At 40.3% G+C, this 18079-nt stretch overlaps 1 protein-coding gene across 15 annotated transcripts in view; it reads right to left on the minus strand.

Moving 5' to 3' along the window:
• Positions 1-18079, minus strand: part of NDC1 (NDC1 transmembrane nucleoporin) — a 65288-nt gene that overhangs the window by 6917 nt on the left and 40292 nt on the right. For 12 of the 15 annotated variants that reach the window (XM_078331896.1, XM_078331893.1, XM_078331898.1 and 9 more), the window contains 3 exons: positions 17942-17992; positions 14346-14409; positions 12795-12895 (listed from right to left, as the gene is read on the minus strand). In XM_078331896.1, coding sequence (XP_078188022.1) covers positions 12795-12895; positions 14346-14409; positions 17942-17992 — 216 coding nt within the window. The remainder of the gene's footprint in view (positions 1-12794; positions 12896-14345; positions 14410-17941; positions 17993-18079) is intronic. The other 3 variants (XM_078331897.1, XM_078331895.1, XM_078331905.1) reach the window with 1 other exon arrangement.

Below are 18079 nucleotides of genomic sequence, written 5' to 3' on the forward strand. Positions count from 1 at the left end.
AACTATCATTCTCAGCAAAATGACACAAGAACAGAAAATCAAACATCGCATGTTCTCACTCATAGGCAGGTGTTGAACAATGAGAACACGTGGACACAGGGAGAGGAACATCACACACTGGGGTCTGTGGGGGAGATCTAGGGGAGGATAGCAGGGGGTGGGGAGTTGGGAGGGATAACATGGGGAGAAATGTCAGATACAGGTGATGGGGAGGAAGGTAGCAAACCACACTGCCATGTATGTACCTATGCAACAATCTTGCATGTTCTTCACATGTACCCTAAAACACAATTATATACAGATATATTAAAAAAAAACCTTTAGGCTGGGCGCAGTGGCTCAAGCCTGTAATCCCAGCACTTTGGGAGGCTGAGGTGGGGGGATCACGAGGTCAATGATCGAGACCATCCAGGTCAAAATGGTGAAACCCCTTCTCTACTAAAGATACAAAAAATGAGCTGGGCATGGTGGCGCGTGCCTGTAATCCCAGCTGCTCAGGAGGCTGAGGCAGGAGAACTGCCTGAACCCAGGAGGCAGAGGTTGCAGTGATCCGAGATTTCACCATTGCACTCCAGCCTGGGTGACAAGAGCGAAACTCCATCTCAAAAAAAAAACTTTAAATAAGAAGGCCAGGCACAATGGCTCACACCTGTAATTCCAGCACTTTGGGAGGCTGGGACAGGAGGATTGCTTGAAGCCAGGAGTTCTAGACTAGCTTGAGCAACATAGAAAGACTCTGTCACTACAAAAAATTTAAAAATTGGCCCGGCATGGTGGCTCACGCCTGTAATCCAAGCACTTTGGAGGCCAAGGTGGGCAGACCACCTGAGGTCGGGAGTTCAAGACCAGCCTGATCAACATGGTGTAACCCCATCTTTTAAAAAAAATAATAACAATTTTTTTTTTTTAATTTTAAAAATTAGCTGGATGTGGTGCAACACCTGCAGTACCAACTACTTGGGAGACTGAGGTGAGTGGGAGGATCACTTGATCCCCAAAATTTAAGGTTACAGTGAACCATGATCATGCCACTGTACTCCAGCCCGGGCAACAGAGCAACACCTTGTCCCTAAAATATATTAAATTAAATGAAAATAAGAACATAAACACAGCAAATCCAAATTTTTACTCCATATTTTCTAGGTTTTGAAAGTATTCACACCTGAAATGTGCAATGTAATTTGAATGCAACTAGTTGTTCATCAGCTATCATGTATAAACCTGGAATACATCCATCTTGTAAATACTAATTCCAAATATGAGCTATATCTCTAATAGGTTCTAGCTCATCAGTACTCTGGTTCTTTTTCTTGCATTTGCACCATCAAAATACAGTAGCTTAAAAAAACTTCTGACAACTCATAATTTTGCTAAAGAAAGTACAGCCATTTTCTTTGCACCTTAATTACAAACATTTTCTTTTTCCTCTCTTTCTTTTTGAGACACGGTATCACTCTATCGCCTAGGCTGGTGTGCAATAGTGCAATCTTGGCTCACTGCAACCTCCGTCTCCGAGGATCAAGCGATTCTCTGGCCTCAACCTCTAACGTAGCTGGGATTACAGGCATCTGCTACCACACCTGGCTAATTTTTTTTGTATTTTTAGTAGAGACAGGGTTTCACCACATTGGCCAGGCTGGTTTTAAAATCCTGACCTCAAGTGATCCACCTGCCTCAGCCTCCCAAAGCACTAGGATTATAGGCATGAGCCACCATGCCCAGCTGAAAAACATTTCCATTCTTAGGTTTATACAAATTCAGATGATCAATTCCAACGGCTTTTTTCTTTGACACCACCTATTGCCTTCTTATCTTTATAACCCCCTTACAAATTGTATAAATACTGGTACACAAATACAACAGAAAATGAAGGAACACTGGTCATATGGACTCTTAGCAAAATGAGATGATTTAAGTTCTTATAAAATATTGTGGGATAAAGTCTTTCCCGTTGAATGACTTACTAGATGAGCATACCACATATATTTCTTTTCTCCCCTTAAAAATATATTGTTCTATAATCTTTGAGTTTGAGAAAACTATGTCTAGAATATCAACTGAAGGTTCACAGCCTAAAATTCCTCTGTTTTTTGAGATGGAGTCTCACTCTGTCACCCTGGCTGGAGTGGCAATGGTGCCGTCTCAGCTCACTACCAACCTCCACTTCCCTGGTTCAAGTGATCCTCCCACCTCAGCCTCCCAAGTAGCTAGGATTATAGGCATATACCACCATGCCCAGATAATTTTTTTGTATTTTCAGTAGAGACGGGGTTTTACCATATTGGCCAGGCTGGTCTCAAACTCCTGACCTCAGGTGATCTGCCTCCCCAGCTTCCCAAAGTGCTGGGATTACAGGCATGAGCTACTATACCCGGTCCTGAAATTCCTCTTATATAATCAATTTCTTCATCATCATCATCATTAAAGTCTAGAGCTATGCTGTCCAATATGGCAACCACTAGCCACATGCAGCTATTGAGCACCTGAAATGTGACGAGTCCGAATTGAGATACGCTGTAAAGTGAAAAATAAACACCAGATTTCTAAGAATTGGTATGTAAAAATTGACATAAAAGATCATTAGTAATTTTATCTTGATTACATGGTAAAAGGATTCTACTTTAAATGTTGGGTTAAATAAACTGTACTATTAAAATGAATTTTACCTCTATTTTGTTAATGTATCTACCAGAAAACATAAGATTACATAGATGACTGCATTTTACTTTTATTGGACAGAAATGGTCTAGAGTGCTGCTATCTGTCTCTCTGCATTTGTCTCTCAGTGTGTCTAAGTAATTGTTTTAACATATTGGCAATTTTCTTCCCTTTACCATTGTGGGCAGGATATTTTTAAATTATGAATTATCAGTTGTATTCAATGAAAACTTAAAAAGAGGCCGGGCGTGGTGGCTCACATCTATAATCTCAGCACTTTGAGGCTGAGGCGGGCAGATCGCTTGAGGTCAGGAGTTCAAGATCAGCCTGTCCAACATGGTGAAACCCTGTCTCTACTAAAAATACAAAAATTAGCTGGGTGTGGTGGCACATGCCTATAATCCCAGCAACTCAGGAAGCTGAAGCAGGAGAATCGCTTGAACGTGGGAGGCAGAGGCTGCAGTGAACCAAGATCGCACCACTGTACTCCAGCCTGGGCAAAAAAGCAAGACTCCTTCTCAAAAAAAAAAAAAGAAAAAGAAAAGACTTCAAAGATACATGTCTAAATTTTTATATAGCTTTTCACAAAAAAGCATGCAATACTACATGATTTTATTATTCTTCTGTTTTCATATTAGTTTTTTTTACAATGCAAGAATAACTAATGAGTAATGATAAAATACTTCCTAGGATAATCGATAGCAAGTTGTTTTAAGATAATGAAAATGTACAATCACTAAATCTATAATATATATTAGATTTTAAAAGGGCCCAACAGACCTACATAGATAATTGCAAGAGAATAAATTCTGTTGATTTCTCTTTTTTTTTAAGAGACAGGGTCTCCTCTGTCGCCCAGGCTGGAGTGCAGTAGTACAATTATAGCTTACTTTAATCTCAAATTCAAGCAATGTCCTGCCTCAACCTCCTCACTATCAAAGGCTATAGGTACACAACACAGCAGCTAATTTTTTTTTTTTTTCTTTTAACTTTTTTGTAGAGACAGGATCTCGCTTTGTTGCCCAAGCTGTCTTGAATTCCTGGCTTCAGGCAATCCTCCCACCTCAGCCTCTCTAAGTGCTGGGATTACAGGTACGAGCCATCATGCCTAACCTTGTTGAATTTTTAAAATAAGTAATTGCTCTCTTAGTTCTCTAAAAGACCTCTAAGAAAGAATAAAAGTCATAAAATAGCAATCTTTATTAATAGTTAGAAATGCTCAAAAAAGAAATGCAAAAAATCAATTAGATCCAACATACCCTAATGGTATAAGTGTTAAATTAAGAAGGAAAATCTCAGTTTGGAGTAAATCTGTCCTTAACACCTCTCTATTTCTCACTAATCTCACACTAGCCACATTTGTAACAAAAGATGAGACATCAGCAAGTAAGAGTATCAAGCTAGAATTCAAAATCATTGACTTTTCTCACTCCAATTGCCTTATCCTCAATTCTGATATCAAAAAAGCACTGAAAACAAAAAACTTCTGTAACCTTTTTTTTTTTCCTTTTTGAGACAGGGTCTCACTCTGTTGCCAGGCTGCAGTGTAGTGATATGATCACAGCTCACTGAGCTTTGACCTCCCAGGCTCAAGTGATCCCCCCATCCTCAGCCCCCAGGTAGCCAGGACTATAGGTGTGTGCACCTCTCCACCTATATTTTGTTGTTGCTGTTGTTAGAGACAAGACTTCAACATGTTGCTCAGGGGGTCAAGCAATCCATCAGCCATGGCCTTCCAAAGCGCTGGGATTGCATGCGTGTGCCACCATGCCCAGACAATCTTTCTTTTTAAAGTGATGTGATGTTGTAACAAAAGATGTAATGCTTTTGGTGGCAAAAGCTAACCTGACCCAAACTCATCTGGCAGTAAAACATGACTGTGTTGACCCGGGCTATTTACAGTCTTCATCCTACTTTACCCACACTTAACCTGAATATTCAAATAGTTCACTGGAGAAAACATTAATAAATCTGATCAAGGGGATTCTACCTCAGATACCAATAGGAATGTAATGTAGCATATGATATATATATATGTATATACTATGTCACATTTTAAAAATTAAAACACATCTGAATTCTGAAATATATGGTAGGCTTTGAGATAAAGGACTATAGATCCATATTCTATTTGTAGCAAGTCAAACTAGTTTACCATTACAATAATGATAAAATTTTCTTTTAAATAAATTTATGTTTAAAATGAATGACTTGGCCAGGCATAGTGGTTCACACCTGTAATCCCAACACTTTGGGAGGCCGAGGCAGGAGAATCACTTGAGCCTGGGAGTTGGAGACCAGCTTGGGCAACAAAGTGAGGCTCTGTCTCTTTATGAAAAAATAATAATAAAATCAATGACTTAAAATACTAAGTAAATAAAAGTTCAGGGAAATAAGATATGACTAAATGACAATAGTATGTGATAATATAGTTATGACAAAAATTATGAATATATGAGTTTAAATTTAAACTGGGTATCTGTCTGACACTATGTCTGCTGACAGTATTGACAACAATACTTTCTTTTAACCTTTCTTTTAATCTGAAAGATCTTTTCTCTTGTATAAGAATTATCATGGCCAGGTGCAGTGGCTCACACGTAATCCCAGCACTTTGGGAGGCCAAGGTAGGCAGATGACCTGAGGTCAGGAGTTTAAGACCAGCCTGGCAGACATGGTAAAACCCCATCTACTAAAAATACAAAAATTAAGGGGTGTGATGGCAGGCACCTGTAATCCCAGCTACTTGGGAGGCTGAGGCAGGAAAATTGCTTGAGCCTGGGAGGCCTTCGCAATGAGCAGAGATTGTGCCATTGCACTCCAGCCTGGGCAAGACTCCATCTCAGAAAAAAAAAAAAAAAAAAAGAATTACCATGTGGCTGGATGCAGTGGCTCACACGTACAATCCCAACACTTTGGGAGGCCGAGGCAGGCAGATCGCTTGAGCTCAGGAGTTCAAGAGTAGCCTGGGCAATATGGCAAGACCCTGTCTCTACTAAAAATACAAAAAATTAGCCAGGTGGGCACCTGTAATCCCAGCTATTTGGGAGTCTGAGGCAGGACTGTCGCTTGAACCCAGGAGGCGGAGGTTGCAGTGAGCCAAGATCACACCATTACACTCCAGGCTGAGCAACAAAAGCAGAACTTTGTCTTAAAAAAAAAAAAAGGAAAAAAAGAAATGCAGGATGATCAGAGAACATATGACAGGTGAATCTGAGCTAGTCTTGCAAGTAGGGGATAGAGAGATGTAAGGTAATGAATAGCTCCTGGAGAATGTAGGAGTTGGAAGGAGGAATGGGGAAAAGAAAGGAATATTCTGTGTGAGTAAACTTATTCATGATTGTACATGGTACACTGTACATGAATACAACGTGTCATTGTAATCATGATCAAACTCCTGACCTCAGGTAATCCACCCACCTTGGCTTCCCAAAGTGCTGGGATTACACGTGTAAGCCACCGTGCCCAGCCTCATCCTGCATTTATGCACAGTGGCACTGTGGCACTGATGTAGTTCTTTGTATGAATATCTGTTTTACATCCTGTAAGCTCCTGGAGGACAGGAACTCAGTCTTTTTCCATTCTGTATCATATCACATACCAAATGCTTGATAATTAAATATTTACTGGATGGATAGATCTGTGAATGGCATAAAGGTAAACATCAATATTCCAAGTGGATCAAAATTTGATCTTCAAATGATGATGTAAAAAATATGATAGGGTTGATCAATTTCATCAGGATGACATCGGTTTTTTCACAGAAACCAAGACTATCTAAAGAATATATTTTAAACATATTTTAAAGATCAAAAAGTTCTGGAGATGGATGGTATGATGACTGCATAATAATGTGAATATATTCAATATCATAGAACCATACGTTAAAAAACAGATTAAATGGTAATTTTTATGTTATGTATATTTTACCACAATTTAAATTCTTTTTTTAAGAGACAGGGTCTCATTCTCTTGCCCAGCCTGGAATACAGTCACATAGCTCACCGCAGCCTCAAATTCTTGAGCTTAAGTGATCCTTCAGCCCCAGCATCCCAAGTAGCTGGGACTATAGGCTAGCATCACCACACCTGGCTCATTTAAACAATTGTTTTTGACAGACGCTGTCTCACTATGTTGCCCAGGCTGGTCTTGAACTCCTGACCTCAAGCTATCCTCCTGCCTCAGCCTCCCAAAATGCTGGGATTCCAAGTGTGAGTCACCGCACTCAGCCAAAAAATTTTAATAAAATATATCATTTTGGTTCCTAACATTTTGTATGTAAGCACCCTTTTTTTAAAAAAACAAAACAACAAAATCCTGGGGACTTCATCCACTGACAGAGGAAATAACTACTATGAACTCAACAGTGCTTTCCAATTAATTTATATTTTAATTAACCAAAACAGTATGTAAAAGCCTCTGAGAAAACAGCTGCAAACATGTTGGAGAAAAGTTAATCATTCAAATGAAATTATGTATGTCCCTTATAATAACTGTGATCTCCAGGATGATCTGACCACTGGCAGAAACCACTGAGCCAGCTAGCATATCTATCACCCTACTCCTTGCCCTCTGAATAGTGTGAGGAGTGAAAGGCTCCCCTTCCCTTTCACATTTTGCCTTTAATGATTCAGTGAAATGGCTGATGTTATTGATACTGAAAAGTAAAACAAAAGGATAGAACAATTCCATACAATTGTTCCTTAGTAACACCCAGAAGCCAGTAATGTACAACTTGCCTTAAATTACAGAGATACTTAGAACTTAGTCTCTTCACTTTGATCTCTTCTAGATCAAAGAACAGAAAACCAAAAATATATAACAGGGATCATATGAGTCACATGATATCCCTGCCTCTCAAAATGAAAAGATGGTTTGGGATCATTTTAATCAACCCACTGCATCAGAATTGCCACTAAATTTAGGCCTCAAAACAGAAGTCTTCGTCCACTGAATCAGCAATGACACAATCCAGTAGCCATCCCACAAGCATTTAACAAGTGCCTGTCATTTGCCAGGTACTGTATCAGATGGTGGGTACAGAGGTGAGACAAAGTCCCCACCTCTACTCTGGCTAATATGAATAGGAGACAATAAAAGTCAATAAAGAAAATAAAGTGTTGAGAGGGGGGTTATAGAGTAGAGCCAGTCCAAAGAAGAAAAATTTGTTCTAGACAAAAAAAGAAAAGAAAAGGCAGCATGTGCAGAATTAGAGTCAAGAAAATAAGATATATTTGGCAGGGGGTGGGCAAAGACTGATTAGTCTATGGTGGTTATAAGAGCAGAGGGCTCATGGAAATGGTAGACTGGCTGGAATCAGAACACGAAGTGTCTCAGTTGAGAGTCAGTAGGGGCAAGAGGATGTAATCATTTAGGACAAGAATGCTAAGATCCTGAAGCAAAGCAGGAGGGATAGGCAAGCAAATGGATGGGTAGTGGAACTGCCACATGGGTGCAGCTAGAAGACATGGGGACAAGGGAATTGAAAAGCTTGGTAATAAAGTGTTGAAATAATAGACTACAAGGTCTAAACTGGATAAAGGCATATATGTAGTTAAGAGGGAGCTGAAATACAAAGAAAATGGGGAAAAGGAACTGGAAATAACGGTAGGATCAAAAAAACTGTACAGAAGCAGCAAGGGCATCAAAGGGTGTGCCTGGAGCAAGGGATCTTATACTGGGTCCACAGACCTAAGGGAAAAGTTCAGGGGATACAAACTTTGTGATAAGAATTACATGTTTATCTTTACTAAGCTCTAATTAAAACCTAGCATTTCCTTCAATTATAAATGTAAGCAACCAATTGTAGCCTTAGCAGTTCCTGTGACTTTGTCACCAACCGAAATCACCAATATCTCCATATCACAATACGACTATCAGTTATCTTGAAATACCATTCATCTTATCCCTACTTCCAAATAAGTTATTAGACTCACTGACAAATCTTTTTATGTAATGTGATCATTAAAAACCACATATTACTATATCATAAACTTAACATCTTAATAACTATATTTCAATATAACTGATTTTATTTCTAATCCTAAACACTTTATTTTATGCATTTAAGAACATGATTCTGAGGAGAAGTTCATGGGCTTCAACAGACTGCCAAAGGAATCTGGCACAAAAACATTTAAGGACTTTAGCTTACAGGGTAGAATCCTGGAGTTTCAAGCTCTGGTGGTGGAGTTTTCAGGGGATAATTGGGCCTACATGATAGTTTTGGGTTGAGAGGGTATACAAATGGGCACTGAAGAGGAAGGAACGAAAGAATTGTGCAGCCAAGGTGTGGGGCAGATTACTCACACCAATTCTGAATTACTCATTACAATTAACCTCGGGATGTGGAGTGGAAAAAAAAGACTGTAAGGCAGTTTGCAAAATCTGATGATAGCAGAGATGACCAAAACACTGACCATGATGTGGCGTAAGGGAAAACATACATTATAAGCCTCACATAAGGAGGAGTTTTATACTGAGAATCTAAGTATCAGGTTACTGGTCCTGTTCTCTTTGTTCCTTCCATCATTTCCCAACGTCCAAAAATATGCTTCTTTGCTCGTTTTACTCTGCCCCTCAAAAGTATTCTCTATTCCAACTTTCCTGTTTTCAAAGTAATTAGGGCCTGCAATGACTTAAATTTCCCCCCAAAACCACGTGCTGGAAACTTAATCCCCAATGCAACAGTGTTGAGAGGTGGGGCCTAATGGGAGGTGTTTAGGTCCGGACTCCACTCACAAGAATGAATTAATACCGATTTTAAAGGGGTTTAATACGGTGAGTTCAATTTCTTGCTCTCTCCTGTTCAGGTGATCCCTTCTGCATGTTATGGTTCAGCAAGAAGGCCCTCACCAGATGCAGTCCCTCAATCTTGGACTTCCCAGCCTCTAGGACCATGAGCCAAATTAAGTTTCTGTTTGTTATAAACTACCTAGTCTCTGGTATTCTGTTATAGCAGCATGAAACAGAAAGACAGGGCTTGACCTTTTGACAAATCTGTAATTCTTATTTTCCTATTTAAATGTATGAATAAGTGTAATCAAACAAACAGATTACTTCTTTCTAATCAACTATGAAGAACTAGAAATTTTGATCGTGGGGGAGGTAAAAGCAGAGAAATTTTGGTACAGAATACCTCTAGGGCAGTGTGATCTTTATGAAATAATTCAGTGAGTTTTAACCAGCATTTTAAATAATGAAATAGAACGAAAAATATTAAAATGCACTGCACACAGAAAAAGGTGAGTACTGTTCCAAGAATCCTTTATTTCTGACACACACACACACACACACACACACCCCTATATTCTAAGTCTAATGTAAATGTACTGCAGATCATGGTCCAAAAAGTTTGAAAGCCACAGTTCTAAGGGTAGAAGCATTCTCTCTGAAGAAAGAGTAAGGGGTATAGATCAGGCTGGGCACAGTAACTCATGCCTGTAATCCTCCCAACATTTTAGAAGGCTGAGGCAGGTGGATCACCTGAGGTCAGGAGCTCGAGACCAGCCTGGCCAACAAGGTGAAACCCCATCTCTACTAAAAATACATAAATTAGCTGGGCATAGTGGCACATGCCTGTAGTCCCAGCTACTTGGGAGGCTTTGTCAGAAGAAACACTTGAACCTGGGAGGTGGAGGTTGCAGTGAATGGAGATCACGCCATTGCACTTCAGCCTGGGCAACAAAGCAGACTCCATCTTAAAAAAAAAAAAAAAAGCCGGGGAGGGATGTGGATCTGTAGTTTTTTCTGGGGTCTACTGCACTGCTAATGCCCTGTAGTCAGATTCAGTTCTAGTGCCAGCTCCTTCACCTAGGAGATCGTGTGTGAGATCTGAGGTAAGTCACTGCACTACTAAGTTTTCTTCACCTATTAAAAAAGGGGTGAAAATACTTCCACCTTGCTTACCTCACAAAATAGCTATAAAGATCAAATAAAATAATGATAAATTACTCTGTAGACTATAAGCACTGTACCACTGTTGTTACTTTAACTACACTGCCAATGATAAAAATGTTAGGGCATCAAAGATATGCTCAAATCATGGTCATCCTATTGTGCAGTTAGATAAACCAAATATTAGAAGCTCCAGGCAAATACTAGTAAACTATTTATTTACAGAATGGCACCTGGGAAAGAGTACAAATAATCAAACTATCATGCAGACACACACGTCTCAAGTAACGTACAGGGGAAAGTACTCACAAAAAGTGCTCAAGGCAAAAAAATCACTGGTTTTGATGGGTAAGATTTTCTAACAGGTAAAATGAATTGAGTTTTGAGGAAAGAAATGGAGACATATGTTTTCTCTTCGTTATCTTTTATTTTTTTGAGACAGGGTCTCACTCTGTCACCCAGGCTGGTGTACAGTGGCGCAGTCTTGGCTCACTGCAACCTCTACCTCCCAGGTTCAGCAATTCTCCTGCCTCAGCCTCGTAAGTAGTTGGGACTACAGGTGTGCACCACCACACCTGCTAATTTTTTTTTTTTGAGACAAAGTCTTGCTCTGTCACCCAGGCTGGAATGCAGTGGCACAATCTCGGTTCACTGCAACCTCTGCCTCCCAGGTTCAAGTGATTCTTCTGCCTCAGACTCCCAAGTGGCTGGGACTATAGGTGCACGCCACCACATCCAGCTACTTTTTGTATTTTTAGGAGAGATGGGGTTTCACCATATTGGCCAGGCTGGTCTCGAACTCCTGACCTCATGATCTGCCCACCTCAGCCTTGCAAAGTGCTGAGATTACAGGCATGAGCCACCGCACCCAGCCACACCCACTAATTTTTTAAAAATTGTTTGTAGAGACAGAGTTTCATCACATTGCCCAGGCTTCTCTTCATATCTTAAATGGTTTCCCAAGACCAAAAGATGCACCAGTTATCATTCAAGCCTAGTTCAACAGAAAGCCTACTATACCCACTAGATGCTGTCTTTTTTTTTTTTGGAGACAAGGTCTGGCTCTGTGGCCTAGGGTGGAGTGCAGTGGCGCAATCTCCACTTACTGCAATCTCTGCCTCCTGGGTTGAAGCGATTCTCCTGCCTCAGCCTCCCTAGTAGCTGGGACTAAAGGCTCACACCCCTGCACCCAGCTAATTTTTGCATTTTTTTATAGAGATAGGTTGTCACTGTGTTGTCCAGACTGGTCTTGAACTCCTGAGCTCAGGTGATCCACCCACCTCGGCCTCCCAAGGTGTTGGAATTATAGGTATAAGCCACTGTGCCCAGCCTCCAGATGCTATCTCTAAATGCTTCCAGCACTTATTTTTTATCACTGTTGTGTGACACATAACTAATATAAGATGACATAAAAGGTACCAAGCAACCTGAAGTTAGAAAAAGAAGCCTACTGCAAAGCAGGAAGCATGTGTTTTATTTTTTGCCTTTCTTTAAGTCTAGAACGAAGAAAACCTATTAACTAAAACTAGCCACCAAACCTGGTGATAGGCATCTACTGGCCTCAGCTCTTGAGCCTCAAGCCAATAGTGCACTTATCAGCATGGGTCGTATAACTACAGGTCACTTTCAGGAGCTACAAATCGTGTAAGAATTCACTCGTATCAGTGAACAGAATGCTAATATCTTAAACAATGTGTTTAATACCAGAGGCATATCCTACAAGTTTAGTATACTTTCTTTATCTGTTTCTATAAAATTTTATAAACAGATTAAGTTTTCTCTTCCTATGCTATCTTTTAGTTTTGTTTTTTCAAATAGAGACAGGGTCTCGCTCTGCTACCCAGGCTGCAGTGCAGTGGTGGAAATCATAGCTCACTGCAGCCTCAAACTCCTGGCTCCTGAATAACTGGGGCTACAGGCATACACCCCCACAGCCAGCTAATTATTTATTTTTTGTAAAAACTGAGTCTTGCCATGTTGCTTACACTGATCTCAAACTCCCAACCTTGGACTCCCGACCTGAAGCCTTGGCCTCCCAAAGTGCTAGCATTATAAGCAAGAGCCACACCCGGCCTCTTTTCTGTCTTTTAGATTATAATTTCCTGAGTGTAAAAAAGTATCATTATTTTAACTTCCAACATGTTTTGTCACTTAATAAATGTGATATATAGAAAACAAACGAAACACTGGGTGGGAGGGAAGGATGACCTCTCTCCCCTCCCAACGCACAGATTGCTTACCTCTTGCAGCATCAACAAAGTATTAAGGATAGCTGGTAGTGTAGTCTGGACAACTCCAAATCTATCCTCTGTATATGATGCTGCTACTAAGTGCGACAGACCTCAAGGGAAAAAGAAAGAAAAAGTTAAAAGTGAATCAAAATTAGGCAAATCTGCTTGAAATACATCTATTTTAAGAAGAATTAATATTCTGAAAATAAAAATACAGGCTGGGCGCAGTGGCTCACAACTGTAATCCTAGCACTCTGGGACGCTAAGGCGGGCAGATCGCTTGAGCCCAAGAGTTCGAGACAAGCCTGGGCAACATGGCGAAACCCCTTCTCTACAAAAAATACAAAATTAGCCAGGTGTGGCTCCATAAGCCTACAGTCCCAGCTACCCAGGAGGCTGAGGTAGGAGGATTACTTGAGCCCAGGAAGCAGAGATCACAGTGAGCCAAGATCACACCACTGCACTCCAGCGTGGTTAACAGAGTAGGACTGTCTCAAAAATTCAAAAAAAAGAGGAGCAGTACAATAGAAAAATGGAGAAAAATTGGAATAGACACTGAGAAAGTACTCAACTGCATTAGTTATCAATAAAATAACAAAGTTTCTGGCTTTACATTCTATTAGGAAGAAAATTCTAATATAGTATTGGGTAATGATATGTGCCAGGAAAGAAAAATATGATAAGGGCATATAATTGAGAGGAGGATACTTTTCAGAGAATGGTGAGGAAAGGCCTCTGGGAATAATTTAACACTGAGAAGGCTGTATCTATAAGTTAAAAACAATCTATCTGCTGCATTTTTTTTGAAGTAGAGAAAGATATAAAAGAATCCAGGCTTAATAGCCTGGGCAACATAGCAAGACCCTGTCTCTACACAAAAATATAAAACTGAGCTGGGCATGGTAGCATGCACCTGTTATCCAAACTACTCAGGAAGCTGAGGCAGGAGGACTGTGTGAGCCCAGGAGTTCAAGATTGCAGTAAGCTATGATCAAGCCATTGAACTCCAGCCTGGGAGACACAGCAAGACTCCATCTCTTAAAACAAATAAAAAAGACAAAGTGTGGTGGCTCACACATGTAATCTCAGCACTCTGGGAGGTCAAGGCAGGAAGATCACTTGGGCCCAGGAGTTTAAGACCAGCCTGGAAAACCTTGTCTCTACAAAAATTTGTTTCAAAAAGAAAATTAGCAGGGTATGGTGATGTGCACCTGTGGTCCCAGCTATTCAGCAGGGTGAGGTAGATTACTTGAGCCCAAGAGATCAAGGATGCGGTGAGACATGCTCATACCACTGCACTCCAGCCTGGATGACAGAGCAAAACCCTGTCTCAAAAAAAGAAAAACCAGGCTTAGCATTTTATGTACAAGAAAAAATTGTGCCCAAATCAAAGTACACCTAAATATATTTTTCAAAATGATCTATATAAAACAAAGATATAAAAATGTATCTGTAAATTCAAAGACTGAGATCAAGGACCAGAACTGACCTTTCATGGATTATACTTCAATATTTAACTGACAATTAAAATCATAATTACAGTTCACAGTCATTGCTTACCTTCTAATGCCCAAATGTGCATTTGGGCATCTGAAAAAACAGCCTGAATGGAGGCCTCTGGATGCTACAAATAAAACAAAAACATTTAAGTACGTCCCCCTGAGCAAAAATCCATTATTTCCTTTAATTAAATATGTAGACTGTAACAAAAAATTCACAGCTGCCTCTCAAGAACTAAAATCTAAAATAAATTTTTATATTTAACCTGATAATTACTCATTTAACTACAATAAAGCATGCTACCATCAACTTATTGTGTGACCCTGGCCAAGTCTCTAAATATCTGTGCCTCAGTTTCTAATTTAAAGCTACATACACTCAACCCACCTCGCAAATTAGTACAGAGACCACTTAAGAGAATGGTTACAGAAAATCTTTTAAAAACTTGCTGGGTGTGGTGGCTTGTGCCTGTAATTCCAGCACTTTGGGAGGCTGAGGCAGGTGGATCACTCAAGGTCAGGAGTTTGAAACCAGCCTGACCAACATACTGAAACCCCATCTCTACTACAAATACAAAAATTAGTTGGGTATGGTGGTGTGTGCCTGCAGTCTCAGGTATATGGGAGGCTGAGGCAGGAGAACTGCTTGAATCCAGGAGGTTGAGGTTGCAGCAAGCCAAGATCACACCAGTGCATTCCAGCCTGGGCTGGCTGGGCGTGGTGGCTTATGCCTGTAATCCCAGCACTTTAGGAGGTCAAGGTGGGTGGATCACCTGAGATCAAGAGTTCGAGGCCAGCCTGGCCAACATGCTGAAACCCTGTCTCTACTAAAAATATAAAAATTAGCTGGGATCGGTGGCGTATGCCTGAAGTTCTAGCTACTTGGGAGGCTGAGACAAGAGAATTGCTTGAACCCAGGAGGCGGAGGTTGTAGTGAGCCGAGATCACAGCACTGCACTCCAGCCTGGGCAACAAGAGCGAAACTCCATCTCAAAACAAACAAAAATAGTAAATTAATTAAAAAAAAAAAAAAAAAAAAAAAAAAACGGCTGGGCCAGCACTTAAGGTGGGCCAATCGCCGGAGGTCAGGAGTCCGAGACCAACCTGGCCAATCTAGTGAAACCCCATCTCTACTAAAGATACAAAAAATTAGCCTGAGTGGTGGTGCATACCTGTAGTCCCAGCTATGTGGGAGGCTGAGGCAGGAGAACTGCTTGAACCCAGGAGGCAGAGATTGCAGTGAGCCAAGAGTGGGCCACTGTATTCCAGCCTGGGCAAAGAGCAAGACTTTGTCTCAAAAAAACAAAAACAACAAAACCTACCTACTTATTATCGCTCTTAAAATGTCTACCTTCAACCCAATCAAAGCAAAACCATGTAACCTTCATTTTAAACATGTTTTTATTTGTACAAATTGATGGGGTACATGTGAAATTTTGTTACATGTATATAACGCATGATGATCAAATCATGGCATTTAGGGTATCTATCACCTGAGTGTAGTACGTTTTTGTTAACTGTAATCATCCTACTCTGGTATCAAACATTGGATTTCTTCCTTCTATCTAACTGTATATTTTGACCTACTGTAACCAGGTTTTTTCTTAGGTGCTGGTGAGGCACAGCTCCCCCAAGAGAATGCTGTGGGTTCTTGGTCTCCAATCTCTTAAAGAATAAGCGATGGGACCACTGCAGGTGCGCCATATGCTTGTAAAAGTAAATATCGGACCCAAGAAGTGTTGCAGAAAGGTGATTTTATTTAAGTAGAGAAAAGAGGAGAAAGACTTCCACGAAGAGTGTAGAAGGGGATTCCAGGGGAAAATCCAGCCAGGTGTGTGGATACAGACTTTTATCCTGGGAGGAACCTCCACCTTCTCCAAGACCCTGGGCCAATGAAAGGAGTTCCTTAGAACTTGCGCTGGAGTGATTGACTTTTAGTTTCTCCCCACACCCGTGAAATTCAAACATAAACTGTTAAATCTCCTGGATGGAGAGAGATGGGAGGCGGGTATGGTGCTGGGAAATTCTTGTCCTTAAAACTATGCCCCCTCATGGACCCGGAAAGAGAACACATTCCCTCACTACTTCTCTCCATCCTCCTCCTACCCCCTACCCTTCCCAGTCTGTTGTTATCTTTCCACTCTACTCCCATGTGATCAAATTTTTTAGCTTCCATATGTAAGAACATGTGATATGTGTCTTTTTGTGCCTGATTTATGTAACTTAAGATTATAATGTCCAATTCTATCCATGTTGCTGCAAATGACATGATCATGCTGCCTAACCTTTAACATACCACTATGAAATAGTGCGAAATAACTGGTCCACTTAAATAAATGTTGTCTTTGGTCATGTACCCATGAAACCTATTAAGTACCATATAACAAGCCTATTAAGTTATATTTGTTAACATCAAATAGCAGCATCTATAATTTATCATGAAATAGATCCACTTGCAAAACTGGGATCAAAATTAGCCTTTCACTTGCAAGGAAATGGGAGATCCTGGTCACCATGTGTTCTGCCAGTTACCGTCTCTGTGCCCTGACTCCTATGAGCCTCAAGTTTCCTTCTCTGTAAAATGAGGATAAAAAAACATATCTCACAGGAATGCTGTTAATGAGGGAACTGAAGTAAAAGCAGAGTATGGCACACAAAAGACACTCATGGTGAGTTATCTTCCCCTCCTTTTGAAACCAAGCACTGAAGTAAAACTTCAGACAACTCCTCTTCCTTCTGGTGGAAGACAAGACACCTACTTCTAATGGGCAGCCCAGGGTATATTATTTTTTAGTAAAGGTAACTGCTAGTTGGGTGGATCGTCCCTTCCACCATAGTGGAAAAGCAGTTTCAAGACCCTGAAATGACTGTGTTATGTGTTATCTATATTCTATCAGATTTGCTCAGATCTCTTTTTCCACCAGAGTATGACTCTCAAATAATAAATATAACAGATGCCAATATAAACTTTCACTTGAAGGTATTAATGGAGTGAGTGTGATCTTTGATAATACTGCAATATCTGCAGAAAGAGGGGCTAGATTTTAAAAGCTAAAAACAAAAATTCTTTCCCCTGCCTAGGGACAAAGGTTTGGCACATCAAAGGATTAAATAAAGACACAACAGCCGTAGCCAGCAAAAACAGGAATGAACCTTTAGCTTCTCAACTGAGATTTACTCTCCTGTGGCAGCTGGAACAGCTAATACACAAGGTGGAAAGTCATTTCATGTGTGGTCTGAATTATAACCTTTTATTCATCATAAATTTAACATCTTTGATATCATCATCTCTCTTTTGAACACCAAACACAAAGATGCTAGCAGGACATGAGCCAAGAAGCACCAGCCACACAGATTTGTTCACTTTGTGAAGATCCAGGCAGCAGGACGGGGTCCATGTTGCATACTAGCACAAAGCTGCCAGAATCCAAGAGACTCAAGAGACAACTAGACAGTCAAGCCTTAGATGCCACTGAGTGAGATGTATGTCTAGGGCAGCTGTTGTTAAAACAGAGGTTCAGTGAAGCACTATGCAAAGTGGTCTGGCTCGCTAGGATTAAGCTATAAAATATTTACAAGTCAGATCCTATCTGCTACTTCATTTCATATTTTATTTCCTCCCTCTCTATTCCCAATGCTATAACCACATATGCTTACCTTACTAAAAAAATACATTATCAGCACTCGTTTTGACAAGAAATTCTTAATCTGAGTTGGAAAAAAGGAAGAATTAACACATTTACCTTTTAAATTCCATTCAAATATAACACATTTCCCAGTTCTTCCTGACACTAA

This window comes from Callithrix jacchus, chromosome 7 (assembly GCF_049354715.1).
Source record: "Callithrix jacchus isolate 240 chromosome 7, calJac240_pri, whole genome shotgun sequence".
NCBI lineage: Eukaryota > Metazoa > Chordata > Mammalia > Primates > Cebidae > Callithrix > Callithrix jacchus.